General features: G+C 49.0%; 1 protein-coding gene across 2 annotated transcripts; it reads right to left on the bottom strand.

Moving 5' to 3' along the window:
* Positions 1-224: 224 nt before the first annotated feature.
* Positions 225-14,011, bottom strand: WDR73 (WD repeat domain 73). 2 transcript variants are annotated; one of them, XM_065423364.1, is made up of 8 exons: positions 13,907-14,011; positions 13,306-13,373; positions 11,196-11,290; positions 9,246-9,334; positions 7,724-7,791; positions 6,254-6,418; positions 3,724-4,098; positions 225-638 (listed from the first exon to the last, which is right to left on the bottom strand). In XM_065423364.1, the coding sequence occupies exons 1-8, from the start codon at positions 13,951-13,953 to the stop codon at positions 403-405; spliced, it is 1,143 nt and encodes a 380-aa protein (XP_065279436.1). In that variant the 5' UTR covers positions 13,954-14,011; the 3' UTR covers positions 225-402. The 2 variants fall into 2 exon arrangements, with proteins under 2 accessions (XP_065279436.1, XP_065279437.1); XM_065423365.1 differs by having other exon boundaries at positions 11,202-11,290.
* Between the last annotated feature and the right edge of the window lie 536 nt (positions 14,012-14,547).

Genomic DNA, 14,547 nt, shown 5'->3' with positions numbered 1-14,547 from the left:
GAGCCATAAGCGTGGATTGCCCGGTGCACTACGGTTTCATCAGTGGAACTAGTCTCATGGTATTAAAACTACTGAAATGTTGCTGTCTTAGGTTGCAGATTTTCCCCGGTGGTGGGGGAAGCCAGCTCACAGCAGCTTTGAGAAGCAGTAAGTGACACAGGCCACATGAGGGCAGTCTGAGGGGGATGCAAGAACTAAAAAAGGAAAAATGGTGACAAATGAAATAGATGTTTAAAATTCTTACTGTTTTAAATAATCCAAAGTGTAAAACTTATTCTGAACAATGATCTTCAGTCTAGAGTGTCCCTTATACACAGGGTTACACGTGCAAGGGCAGCAGATTTCAGAGTGTAAATACAGAAAAAAATTAATCAGTCTGAGTTTTCATAACAAGAAGACAGATCAACTGTTCTTGTGAGACTCTGCCCAGTCCCAGACATGCAGGGAGCCATCACTTGCTGCTGATAACAACATTCTTGGTTTCCACGGATGCCAAGCATGTGTTGTAACCAGGGGAAAGTCACCGCCGTTGTCCATGCCACTGAAGATATGTCCTTTGTGACTAAACAGCGGCTCTGCTTCTCCACCAGACACAGGCCAGTTCCGTGTGTCATAGATGTGAACGGTCCCATTGAAGCCTTTGTTTAAAGAATAAAAAAAGAATGTCAGACTATAGAAATGGGCGACTGTTCAGCTTGGTCCAGGAGCCCTAACTTCCACTTGCCCTGCTGTGCGAGTTCCACTCAGGAACACTGCGCGCCAGTTCACACATTCCATCCAGGCAGGACAGGTGAGATTGAACAGACTACAGCCCTGGAGTCAGAGACCCCAGGTATTTATCCACCACTGTAAAGAATATAGTGCAGGCTCAGGTAACCCGAGAATTCATTCACCTATACTTATACCATCCCTGTTGAGACAAGACCTCATGGTGTCCCAACAGGAACACTGCCTGGTATCCTAAATCACGCGTAGCTGAAGTTGCATATCTTGGATCGATTTCCTCCCCCACCCCCAGTGTAGACCACACTCAGTAGATTATGAGCTTTGTAATGATACCTTACAAGAGACCTTTTGCATGAAGCATATCCCAGTTGCATTATATTCACTTGTTATCATGTTTTTATAAAACCATATAGACTGCACGTCACAGCCCCTTCCAGCCCTACATTTCTATGATTCTATGCTGTAGTATATGCCAATAGCTGTCACCCTATTGTATGTGGGTATGTCATAATCTACTGAGTGTGATCATCCTATTTGTAGAAATGTACCACTCTTGTATCTAAATCTAGAAATATAAAACATAACTCTGAGGGCCTATTGTAATTATGCAAAGTGTGGGCCATTAATGATGGTTTGGAATCTTGATGACTCCCATTAACAAGGACCATTGTCTGCAGATGGCTGTGGTTACCTGTTAGTCTTCCTGTATATGTGTGTGCTGGCAAGTGGGCAATGAAGTCTTGCAGTGACATGTGGTCATGTCACCTGAACTAGAATCCATCTTTAACCTGGTGCTTTTCCAGTGGGGGGAGGGCGGGGGGGTGGAAACCCAGAGGGACAAAGCGTTTCCGCCTTATGCAAAAGATATATAAAGGGGTGGAAGAGAACAAAGGGAGAGAGGAGCCATCATGAAGAATCCCCTAGCTATCACCTGAGCTGGAACAAGAGCTGTACCAGGGGAAAGAATTGTGCCCAGGCCTGGAAGGTGTCCAGTCTGAGAAAAAACTTACTGAAGCATCTCTGAGGGTGGATTATCTGTATTCAGTTTGATTAGGCATAGATTTGCGCATTTTATTTTATTTTGCTTGGTGACTTACTTTGTTCTGTCTGTTACTACTTTGAACCACTTAAATCCTACTGTCTGTATTTAATAAAATCACTTTTTATTTAGTAATTTACTCAGAGTATATATTAATACCTGGGGGAGCAAACAACTGTGCATATCTCTCTATCAGTGTTATAGAGGGTGAACAATTTAAGAGTTTGCCCTGCATAAGCTTTATGCAGGGTAAAACGGATTTATCTGGGTTTAGACCCCATTGGGAGTTGAGCATTTGAGTGCTAGAGACAAGCACACTTCTTTGAGCTGTTTTCAGGTAAACTTGCAGCTTTGGGACAAGTGATTCAGACCCTGGGTCTGTGTTGGAGCAGACGGGAGTGTCTGGCTCAGCAAGACAGGGTGCTGGAGTCCTGAGCTGGCAGGGAAAACAGGAGCAGAGGTAGTCTTTGCACATTGGGTGGCAGCTCCCAAGGGGGTTTCTGTGATCTAACCCGTCACAGGGACCTCAATCTGTCATCTAATCCAGTCCCCAGCACTCAGGCAGGACTAAGTCATAACTAGACCATCCCTGACAGGTGATTGTCCAACCTGCTCTTAAAAAACCTCCAATGACGGAGATTCCTCAACCTCCCCAAGCAATTTTTTTTGCAATGCTTAACTACCCTGACAAGTAGGAAGTTTTTTCCTAATGTCCCACCTAAACCGTCCTTGCTGCAATTTAAGCCCATTGCTTCTTGTCCTATCCTCAGAGGTTAAGAACAATTCTTCTCCCTCCTCCTTGTAACAACCATTTATGTATTTGAAAACTGTTATGTCCCCCCTCAGTCTTCTCCAGACTAAACAAACCCAGTTTATTCAATCCTATTTACTTCAGACCATTTCTCCAGTTTGTTCACATCATTTTGAATTATCCTATCCTCCAAAGCACTTGCAACCCCTCCCGGCTTGGTATCATCCGCAAACTAAATCATTGATGAAGATACTGAACAGAACCAGACTCAGGTCCAATGCCTATGATGACTACTACTACGAGACAGTATCTAAAGCTTTAGTAAAGTTAAGATATACCACAACTACAACTTCCCCTCCATCCACAAGGCTTGTTACCCTGCCAAAGAAAGCTATCATCAGGTTGGTTTGACATGATTTGTTCTTGACAAATCCAAGTTCACGGTTACCTATCACCTTATTACCTTCTAGGTGTTTGCAAATTGACTGCTGGATTAATTGCTCCATTCTCTTTGCGGGTACTGAAGTTAAACTGACTGGTTTGTAACTCCCTGCTTGGTGAGTGCTGACTGATGCTACAGCAATGTGCAGGAGCAATCTGTGGACCCTGAGATGAATTCAGGTCAGTGTAGAGCATTGATGGAGCTGGGGAGGGATGGAGAAGAGGCCTTTATTATTTCACCTTGGGCCTGATTTTCAGTAACTGGAGACCCAACCTGCACTTATGCATTTGCTCAAGCACTAACTGCACACACTAACCAGGGATCTACACGCACACCGGAGTTAAGCGCATGCACAAAAGCAGGTGCCGGCCTGGGGCTGCACTCAGAGCCAGTGCACGTGACTGTATTTGGAGGAAGCTGCACCCACTTGCCATCTTGTCCCAGGCTCTGTGCCAAACCCCACCCTGCTGTAACTCGACTGAAGTCCACGGGGTTACACCAGGGCTGAGTCTGGTCCATCACGTTTTGTTGTCATTTTAGCTCTCTGGGAGATGAAACACACAGCTTATCTCCACGCTAAGCTAGGGATCCTAGGGATCATGGTCCTAGGGATCAGCAGTCACATGATCTCACTCCAAACTGACAAGCCGTATTATAACACACGGCATCATGGGTACATAGATCGCCATGGGACCAGGCTTTCAGTGCAGACTCAGTCAGTTCTGAAAACACATGGCAAACAAATCCCCACCTCCCGAGAGTTACCTGAAACGGCGAGGCATCCGTCCAGAACAGGAGCCCAGGAGACGCACAGGAACTCCGTGCTTTGGCTGGCTGCAGAAACTTTGCACCTGGCCGATTTCAGAGGCTTTGGGATATTTCTCAAGTCTGTTAGTGTGAGCTGTCCTCCGGATGAGAGGCGGGCTATGGCGGGTGCATTCACATCAGAGCCCTGCAGACCAGAACTGACACCCATGCACCACTGCTCCCCACTGAGCGCCGAAGGAACGGACGTATCGCCCAGGGGACTCTGCGGCTGTCGAACATCTGCCAGGCACAGCTGGCCCTTCACGCAGCAGGCCAGCAAAGTATTACAGTCCAGGAATTCCAGGCCGCTGACCTCATCGCTGATACTAGATGCTAAGAGAGGAGGAAGAGAACCTCAGACTCCACAGGATGCTTAGCTACAACTGCTAGGTTCAGAAATTGCAGGGGTGACAAATAGATCAAACACAGGGTTAAACACCTTCCTTTCTGTGGAAGCAGACTTGGAAGCTGCTTTAGAAAGAGGAAGGGTCAGTTTTCAGGCAGGACTAGCAGCAGGGAGCTGGCGTATGCCCTAGGTCTATAACGGTAAAGCCTCAAATGCTAAGGGCCACGTTCTGCTCCTGCTGGGGGGAGTTGACCCCTGGGCAGAGGACGTGCGCAGGTGAATCTACCGCAACACAAGGGTAGTCCCAAACCCAAATCCCCCACTCATCAAACTGCATATGAGTAAGGCTACAAGACCTCCATGACACCGGGGAGCCCCGCAGCAGCCCAGTCTCCGCGGGCAGCAGGGGACCCTCCTACAGCTGACCAGCTGCCACGGAGGGGGCGGGGTGGGGTGAGGAGGAACGAACCCTGCAGCTCCCACCAGTGGGGACCCGAGCTGTCCAAGGGCCCCCCCTGCAGTTGCTCAGCTGCTGCAGCCAGCCAGCCCCTTCCCCCCACCCGCAGCAGAGGGACCACGGAGGTGCTCAGCTGCCGCAGGTGGTGGTGCCCTCTTCCCCACCCCCACTCCCATCCCCAGCTCCCAGCCACTGGGCAACAGGGTCCCTGCAGCTCCCGTCAGGGATGTTTTTAGTAAAAGTCAGGGACAGGTCACGGCTCCTGTAAACTTTTGTTCATTGCCTGTGACCTGTCCCTGACTTTTACTAAAAATATCCATGACAAAGCCATAGCCTTACACATGAGCCCCCAAGCTATACTCTCGTCCTCACCACGAAGAGCTCCGCTACTGACAGAAAAGCAGCACGTTGGTATGGTATCACGGAGACACAAACGCACAACGCCAGCTACTTTTCACTAGAGACGTGCACTTCCCAATGCCCCCTCAGTACAACCAGCCCCAGCTGCTGACATCTGAAAGCCACTGGGACTGGTAATACAAGTGTTGTCCCTCGGGTGTTGGATCTGTTGGGAGTGAAAACTTATTTAGGCTTGACAGAAGCCTGCTGTGGATTTTAAGAGACTGTTCTGATAGCATTTAACACAGAAAGCATAAGGAGAACTGTGTATGTGTAAGAAATTGCAGAGTAATCCTGTTTGTGAGGACAAGAAAAGATAAAGTAACTAAAAAGCTAGAAAAGACCAGTGTGAACTAACACTAAACCTGTACTGATGGGAGAGGAGAGTTAACTGTAGTGAGATTTTCCTGATGAGCTTCCCACTAGTGAGTAACTGAGCGCTACTTGCTAAGTGTTTTGCCTTAAAAGATATTATGTAGACCCATCTTCTGAGTAAGTGAATATCAGTCCAACAGGACTGGGAACCCTGATCCTGGAATGTGGAATTATCCAGGCTTTGGACAGAGTTAGGGTAACATTTACAGAAAGGGCTAAGATCCACTGACTTTCAATAAGATTTAAGTTCCTAAATCACTATGGCCCCTGTGCAGCAGAGTTCAAAAGTGCCAACAGACAGGTCATTCTAAAAGAATGTTGCATTGTGGGATTGCAGCTGGGGGACTGCTCATACTGGTACAGGCGTGTGCTCATGCTGTCACTGTGCCAGCAGAACTTTACCAACTGGGAGCTTGTGTCACTCTGAAAGGGGGAATAACTATGCTGGAAGAAATGGAGGATTTTGTCAGTAGGAGGAAAAAAATAAGTGTGGACATGCACCAGGTTGTGCTCAAAAAAGGGGAGTTTTGCTGGTACAATTTTCTAGCATAAACCACAGCCTACGAGTCTCTGAAAACAGTCCGCTTGGTCTACAGCACAGGTTCACAAACCTGGGGTTATAGCTGGGTTCATGGCGTTGCAACCACCATCCGTTCTTCACGGCTAGGTAAGAGGAGGATGCCAAAGCTATGTTCTGCTGCGACATGGGGTCACCATGAAGAAAACTTTTTGTAAGTGCCTAAAGGACTCAGGTGCCTAAGTCTCATTGGGATTTAGGCGCTTCTGAAAATCTTCCACTGAAAACCACTGGTTTAAAGAGTGCACTGCTTAGGTAGTCTATTGTGAAATCTCCCTCCACCTCCTGCCCCAGCTTTATAAAGGCAAACAAGACCAGGTTTCTCTTTAAATACCTGCTGTGTAGATGTTTTTCTTTGATTCAATCTCTGTAATTTGGACATTGTTGACTCTTGAGCCATGAAGGACACAGGGGGTTCTGGCCAAAGTGGTTGCAATTTTATCCCAAGGTTTCTTGCTGTCATTTCCCGTAGGGATGGTACTTACAGATTTAACAACATCTATTTGAAAGAGACACATAATGAGCTATAACAGTGCAAATACTGAATTAGTTACATTTTTGAACTGTTTTGTGAAGCTGTATTACAATTCAACCCACAATTGATATTTTAAATCCTCTTCCAAGGGCACAAATACCTTTCACAACACTTGGTAAAATGGTCTATTTAGAAATCTAGATAACCCAATTTAAAAGTGTTAAGCAGGTCGCTTGTTTTCAGCAAATGACAGAATAAATAAAATAATTGCAATACTTAGCACTTCTCTTCCATGGACTTCACAGTGCTTTACAAAGTGGGGGTTTGACAGATGGGAAACTGAGGCACGGAGCAGTGATGTGATTTGCAAAGGGTCAGAGTGTAGAGCCCTTGTTCATACTGCTGAAAGCTCCTGCTTAGGAGAGTGATGCCAATGAAGTGAATGGGACAACTCCTGTGAGTATCTGCTTGCAAACAAGAGTAAGGGATTTACAATCCGTCCCAAAGCGAGTCAAAGGCAGTAAGGGAACAGATCCGAGGTGTCCTAACTTCCAGTCTGACTGGGCTGGGCTCCTGCCCTAGTGACAGCAGAGCAGACACCAGTGGTTAAAAACATGACATTGTCCTTTCAGCTAAACATCTCCGAGGCCAGAGGCAGTGCAGGGGATTTGGCCATGTGACTGGTAACACTGAGTGAAGATCAACTAAATGCATCCACAGACACGTGCTGAAAATGGACTCCAGGACCTATAACCTGCGTGGTGTAGCAGAAGCTTCCCAACAATGGAAAGCTCAGATGGTGGGTCAGAGCCCCAGCTCGCTCCTGGCGAACTGTGGCTCTCTACACAACAATTTCACATTGACATACAGGCCAAAATTTCCAGGGACTAGAGATTTTGGGGGCTCAATCTGAGACACCTCAAAGAGGCCCAATTCTCAGAGATGCCGCTCACCCGCTCTTCCGGAGGGTCTCAGTTTGGGCTCCCATAACACCCAGCCATTTTTGAGAGTTTAGGCCATAGAGCCTTTTTTGTCCTCCATAATTCCAGGGCACTTCAATAAGAAACGTTAACACTCTGCCCTCCTCTAGCACCTTCCATCCAGGAGCCCCCAAGTGCTCCACAACTAGGAGAGGATTAATTCACACGACCCCCCGCCTCCTGTGTAGTAGGGAAGCTCTAACCCTCTTGGGCAGCAAGGCTGAGCAAGTTGCCAATGGTACTTTATACGTCACCCGTGCTGCAGGAGGACTATGCAGAGAGGAGCTAGCTGCAGACTGTCTACCTACCAATTTAAACTTGTGTAACCGCTGCTCAGACATGCACTCACCAGTGTCCTCCGCTGCCAACTGCCACACCTGCAGGGAACTATCTGGCGGACCACTTGTTACCAGCAAGCTGTGAAAACAAGGAAACCAGATGCAAGCTCTTCATTAATGGGAAGTGGCCTTTCCCCTCAGGACTGGTACATGCTGGTGTTGACAGGCATGTCTTTTCTCTCTATTTCCTCCCATCATGCCCAGGGCTCAGGCTCAGTTTCTCCCATCCTGCACCTGGGGCAGGGACAGGCGCATCTGGGGCAGGGACAGGCGCACCTGGGGCATTAAGCTACGCTATGGCCGCCTGCATTTGGGGACCTCGCAGGAGTCTGCCTGGTTCCCCCTGTAATTAGAGCAGCCCCAGGGGGGCAAACACTGAGGAAGGGAGACTAGCAGAGGGATGTGTGAGCATGGGGTGGGGAATCTGCTGAAGAGGTGGGGTGAACTGGTAACAGAAGTTGGCTGTTTGCATGGCCCTCAAATGGCCATGAGAAAGTCCTTGCAGAGCGTCCAGTATTCTCCTTGGCAGGAACATTCCGGCCCAAGAGAGGTGAGAGTCCAAAGTATAGCAGACGGTGCCAGTTGCTCAGCTTAACGGACACCAAGGGCTGCTTTGCCTTTTCATTCCTGCCCTGCTTTAATGTCAGCAATTGAGTCTCTGCCGCCAACACTAGACTGGGCAAAGCACTGGAAAATATCCAGGGAATGATCTGTGGGAGCTTGGGGAGAGGAGAGGGAAAGGGGAGAGGGAGCTGAGGTCAGTGAAGGAGGCTGTTTGCAGGAGCTGCCTCCTAAAAATTCCACCACCAGGGCAGTCCTTTCAGTGGTTTCCCACCAGGAGGGGGCGCTGCTAACACTGCCTCTTCTCTACAGCTGCTCCCTTTCTGCTGGCTCCTCTGATCTCCCCTCCCCTGCATGACACAGGGCAGCAAGAGTAGAGCGGCCAGCTGCCCCATGCACCCCACAACAAAAGCTTGAGCACTTCTGTACTGGGGAGGCAGGGGAAGGAGATATCCCAGCGGGTGAGATACCTAAGGCACCTCTCCTGGGTGAGGCCATGTAGAAAACCCCCAGAGAGGGAGGACCGCCAGAAGAAGAGAAAGAGGTGAGCCAATGGAATGCACAGGGGAGTATACACAGGAGCGCATGGAGGAGGGGCCAGGAGAGGCATCACCACATCAGAGTGTGTGGGGGGGGAGATGGTGAACTGAGGCAACAGCAAGAAAAAGTGAGAGAGGAAATTGACCTGGCACTGAAGGGAGAAGAAAGGAGCCAGAGCCCTTTCCGCTAGGGGATTTTCACATACGTTCCTGTTTTACTGGACCTCCCTTGGCAGATAGCCTGCCTGAGTGTTTGGGGGCTGGGGAGGGCTCTTTAGAGCCCTTGTTACATTCATTTTGCTGGCCAGCTATGTTAAAAGCTGGCAAGTCTTGTGAGGTGGCTCAAACTGGACAGGGAAGGGGGAGTTTTCATCGAACAAAACAAATCCAACACATCCATTCAACAGGAACCAGAAAGTCCCCATCTATATACCTGGTGTCTGGCACATGCCGCAGGCTGTACACAGGGCGGTCGGAAAATCCACCACGTTCCACCTTGAAATCTCTCTCGGGACACAAACCCTACAAACCAGAAGCAGACAGATGCTGTTCTTTAGCACATAATGCCACTAAGTTCAACATTCCTTCACTCTTTCAAGGTAACTGGGCAGCAAGTCAAGGTCTGTAAGGGCTGAAGTCCTCAGGTACAGTTAATACTGTCAATTTATTCAGTGTTTTTTATCCGGGGGGGATCCCAAAGCACTTTGAAAACAAACCGATATGCAGGGAGTGTTTCCGCACCCAGCTCTGGGGAGAAGCCGAGCATATGACCATTGCACAGTTTGAGACAAGACACAAGGAACACTATATCCAATACAACGGCAAGGGGATGACCAGAGCAGAGGTGTGGCCAAGCACCAGGGTTTAACATTCCTGCTCTTGGAGTCACTGGAGGTTCCAAGGCATTTCTCACTAGCAGCCATGACTTTGGATTTACAACTCACCTAAAAGACAGGAACTCCAGCAGCAGAGTGCCCCGTTCCCGCACGCTGGGGCACTGGCCAGCAGGGAGCATGCCACCCAGTAACCAAGCACCGTTTTCTGCTGCACTGGGAAGCTCGTCCATTTAAGTACTAACTTAGTCTGCTTCCACTTTGCCTGGGCGATCAGCGGAGAGCACAGCACAAGATGGCACAGGAGGTACCAATACAAAAACGTTTGCAAGGGGGTACTATGGTGTTTGTTATAAGTGCAGGGAGATGCTAGGGGTTCCTTCAGAAACCCAAGGGTGCGAATCTGAAACACTGCCAGATCACAAAAGTTTCTGTTCTGGGGGTGGGGATGAGAGTCAGTCAGAACTGAGCAGAACTTCTCAAATGAAGACACAGGGAGCAAACTGGCAGTGTGGTCTGGTGGACAGAGCACTGGATTGGGACTCAGGAGATGTGGATTCATTTCCCTACTTGCCACTTGCCTGCTGGGTAACCTGAGACCAGTGGCTTTGCTTCTCTGTGCCTCAGTTTCCCGCTCTGTAAAATGAAGACAATGAAACTGATGTCGGACGTAGAGTGCTTTGAGATCTACAGAGAAAAGTGCTAGAAGAGCTAGTGTTCTTATTCTGCATGAGGTTCTGCATGCAGGGAGTCTGCAGGATTGGGCACTTAGTGAGGTATATGAGTTGAGTCCAAATATGACTGCAAACGGATTTAAACTAGCTGAGTAAAGAAGGTAACAAGCAAAGCAGCCCAGGAGTCTGCACGAACTAACTTCAGAGCAGCTGGTGTCCGCACATTCATCCACACTGCCCTGCGATAGGAACAACCTCCTAAAACTAAGGGTACGTCCAGACTACCCGCCAAATCGGCGGGTAGTAATCGATCTATCAGGGATCGATATATCGCATCTCGTCTACATGCAATATATCGATCCCCGAACCGCGCTCCTGTCGATTCCAGAACTCCACCAGGGTGAGCGGCGGTAGCGGAGTCGATAGGGGAGCCGCGGCCGTCGATCCCGCGCCGTGAGGACCCGAGGTAAGTCGAAAGAAGATGCGTCGACTTCAGCTACAGATTTCCGTAGCTGAAGTTGTGTATCTTACATCGACACTCCCCCCGTGTAGACCAGCCCTAATTCACCAAGCCACTTTTTTCAGGAGGAATTGAATGAGGAGAGAGCTTACCCCAGCCCTATGACAAGTCAGTCCACACTCACAACCACAACACCATACTCAGATGGAAACGTCAAGATGCATCCATGCCTTCACTGAGCGATCTCAATGTATCTCTTGTTCTACCTTGTGTATCTAACCAGGTCATGTCTACATGCAGCCTATAAATTCTTCAGGGGGTGGACCCTGTCTTTTTGCGGGTTTCTGTAGAACGCCTGCTGGCTGCACACATTTGGGGGAGATAAAGAATTTGAAATGAATACCACACTTAGTCACCATCACCTGCTTCTCTTTCACATACAGTTTTTGAGGCAACAGGAGCTGGAGAATTTCATTTCTTCTGGAGTTTTCGTATCCCGCTACACAGACACCTAGAGTTACAAAAGAAACAATTATCACTTCAAAAGTTTTTTTTTCTCTTACTTAATTGGCCTCTCAGAGTTGGTAAGACAACTCCCACCTGTTCATGCTCTCTGTATGTGTGTATATATATCTCCTCAATATATGTTCCACTCTATATGCATCCGAAGAAGTGGGCTGTAGCCCACGAAAGCTTATGCTCTAATAAATTTGTTAGTCTCTAAGGTGCCACAAGTACTCCTGTTCTTTTTGCGGATACAGACTAACACGGCTGCTACTCTGAAAAAAGAAACAATGAGGAGATGAGTTCAGGATGAGCCTGCTCATTCACCAGGAACAATCTTCTGAAGGGAATTTAAGGATTAGGGTGTTAGCTGTACTGTGGGAAATCTGTCTCGAATCACAACGTGCTGCCATTGGATCAATTTACCCCTCTCCTCTACATTTGCAAGAGACTCATCCTTCTAATCCATTTCTTCCTTCTACTTTGGTATTTTTTACCCCAACAAACGTCTCCTTCATTGTTTTCCCATTCCATTTTACTCTCCACAGGATCACACCACTGTCTCAGCTACAGCACATAGTACTTGCCCAGAGGCAACAATTGGAGTTGCTGACACAGACCTAATAAATTTCACTCAACTAATCCTGCTGGATGAGGTGCTATGTGCAGGAATCCCGGGGGTGAAAGGTCACAGTAATGTAATGTAGGAGAAGCACCACCATACAGCAGCATTCCCAATCCCCTTCAGCAGCAGAGGACTGAACTACTGTCTGGGCACCTGTACATAATGCTTCCTCAGCAGAAGGAGCTTGACAAGGATCCTATCCCTCTCTACTGCTGCTCCTGTTAAGGCCACTGGGAGGGTGTTGCGAACACAAGCAGCACTAGAAGCACAATTTTCTTAGAATGAGGCAAGGTTGCAGAAACAATAAAGGCTTTTATGGCAACAGCGCCTTTGGTTAACCAAAGCACTAGACTCCAGACCTTGGCCAGTCTCCTGCTCCCTCAAAAAGTCCTGGACTGTGGGGTATGTATACAGAACATTTCAACTAGTGGCCAGTGATTAAAAACCAGCTCACAGGAACATAGAAACTGCCACACTGGAACAGATGAGCAGTCCATCTAGCCCAGTATGCTGTCCCTGACAGTGGCCAGAACCAAATGCTTCAAATAAAAGTATGAGAACTTTTCAACTGCAAATGTATAATAATCTACCTGAACATAGGCCTCCTCCTGATCTCTAATAGTGATTAGCTTAGACCCTGAAGCACAATGCTTAAATACCAGCCAAATTTTTGTCATTAATTATAACACTGAATATGCCTGAAGCACCTGATCTACCTTCTCTAGAGAGCATTCATTATTTTAATACACTTTTATCATGTCCCCTCTTATTCATCTCTATTCTAAGGTAACGATCCTAATCTTTTCAATCTGTCTTTTTTAGTAGAGAGTTCTCATTGCTCTTCTCTGAACCACCTCTATCTCTAGTTGCTAGTAAGTTATCACCATCTGATGGCTGTTGAGTGGCCCATGTGAAGTAAGTCTGGGGTCCATATCACAAAATTTACCATAGTTGATTACTTACAGCGTTGTCGTAGGCATGTTGGTCCCAAGATATGACAGAGACAAGGTAGAGGAGATAATATTTTATTGGACTTACTTCTCTTGATGGAAGATACAAACTTTTGAGGTACACAGAGCTGTGTGAGCTGAAAGTGTGTACCTTCCACTAACAGAAGTTGGTCCAATAAAAAATATTATTACTCACCCAACTTGTCTCACTCCAGATTAATTAGCAGATGGCCTATCCAAAATCTTTCCATGGAATCTTCTGGAAATATATGCTGTATTTGCCAGTGCTGTACCTATTTCTGTGGACTGACAAGAGTTCATCTCTCCAGGGCTGTTAAACGGGCCACTTTCACCAGCACTAAATTCACCCAGAAATAAATATGGGAGCCACTGAGTTCTGAAAACAGCTATTAATTTTGCCAAGCAAACACAAGTGAAATGACTCACTTTTTTCTCCTATCCATTCAATGACTCTTGTCGGCTCTTGGAGCTCAAACACATGCAAATCATTATATCTGAAAGCAAAAAAAAAAAAAAAGAGCATTAGAACTGGAACAATTTGTATAGTGGGGGTGCTAAGAGCCATTGAACCAATATGTAAATCCGGTACATGATAGAAACCACTTCAAACCAGAGAGTGCAGCAGCACCCCCAGCACCTATGCATTAGACCAGCCCACAGAGAAGACAATTTCTCTCACAGGCAAGTCTTTAATTAGTTATGGATGGTGCTGATAACGATCGTTGCTTATCTCTGCTTCCCGTCTGTAGCGCTCAACGCGCCATACCACCGAGGTCAGTATCATTGGCCCCGTTATTCACATGGGGAAACTGAGGCACGGAGCGGTGAAGTGACTTGCTCAAGGCCAGTGTGGCCCCGACCCTGACCCGCGCCGCGCAGGCTGCTCTGGGGGCGGGGGCAATGGCTGGTCCCCTTCCGCTCCCGGAGACGGCGCGTGACCCGACCGAGGCTGACGTGCGAACGGGGGCTCGAGCCCCGGGCCTGGGGGGCGGGGGGCAGGGCCCGACCGGGATCTCGGGGCGCTCACAGCCGCAAGGACTCCAGCAGCCAATCCTCCGCAGACTCCTCCGCCATCCCGAGGCAGGCGCGCGCCGCCCAACGGCCACAGGCTCACATGACCCCTCCCCTCCACGTGACCGACTTTTCCAGGGCGGCAGCCACGCCAGTCACGTGATACTCCAACACGTGACTCGTCTTGGACCCCAGGATTCCTTCTCTGGCGAGGACGTCCCGTGACAGAGGAGTTCTTCCCCCTCCTGCTGCATGGGGGGGGCTACCGGTTCCTCCCTCGCCGGGCAGCCCCGAGCCCGCCCACTGCGGCTGCGCAGTCGCCGCCACGCCCAGGCTCCTTCCACTCCCCCGATCTCAGCCGCGAGGACGCGCTCTGTGCGGGCAGCCGCCCCTCTACGCATGCGCACAAGCCGCTCCCTCCACCCCGCCGGGCTGGAGCCGCCTGGGCGCGCTCCGTGCGCGGGGCGGGGCCTGGCTGCTGGTGGCCATGCGGGGTCAGGCCCATGGGGCACCCAGCCCCGTAGCCTGTGTGACGCTGGCCAGTGCCCGGTGACAGGGCAAGCGGCCGCGCTCCTAGCTGCGGTCAGGCAGCTGCTCAGGGCACCCGGGGCGAGGGGTCGCGTCCCTCAGCAGCTTCGCTAACAGCCGTGGCTGGAC

This window comes from Emys orbicularis, chromosome 1 (assembly GCF_028017835.1).
Source record: "Emys orbicularis isolate rEmyOrb1 chromosome 1, rEmyOrb1.hap1, whole genome shotgun sequence".
Classification (NCBI taxonomy): Eukaryota; Metazoa; Chordata; order Testudines; family Emydidae; genus Emys; species Emys orbicularis.
The sequence above is the reverse complement of the archived record's forward strand: the minus strand, read 5'-3'. Positions and strand labels throughout refer to the sequence as shown.

Coding starts and splice junctions, on each gene's coding strand:
- WDR73 (XM_065423364.1), bottom strand. CDS start 13,953: ATGGCGGAGGAGTCTGCGGAGGATTGGCTGCTGGAGTCCTTGCGGCT. Junction 11,291..13,305: donor TGAATGGATAGGAGAAAAAA/GTGAGTCATTTC, acceptor TTGTAACTCTAG/GTGTCTGTGTAGCGGGATAC. Junction 639..3,723: donor CGGATGCCTCGCCGTTTCAG/GTAACTCTCGGG, acceptor CTTTAAACAAAG/GCTTCAATGGGACCGTTCAC.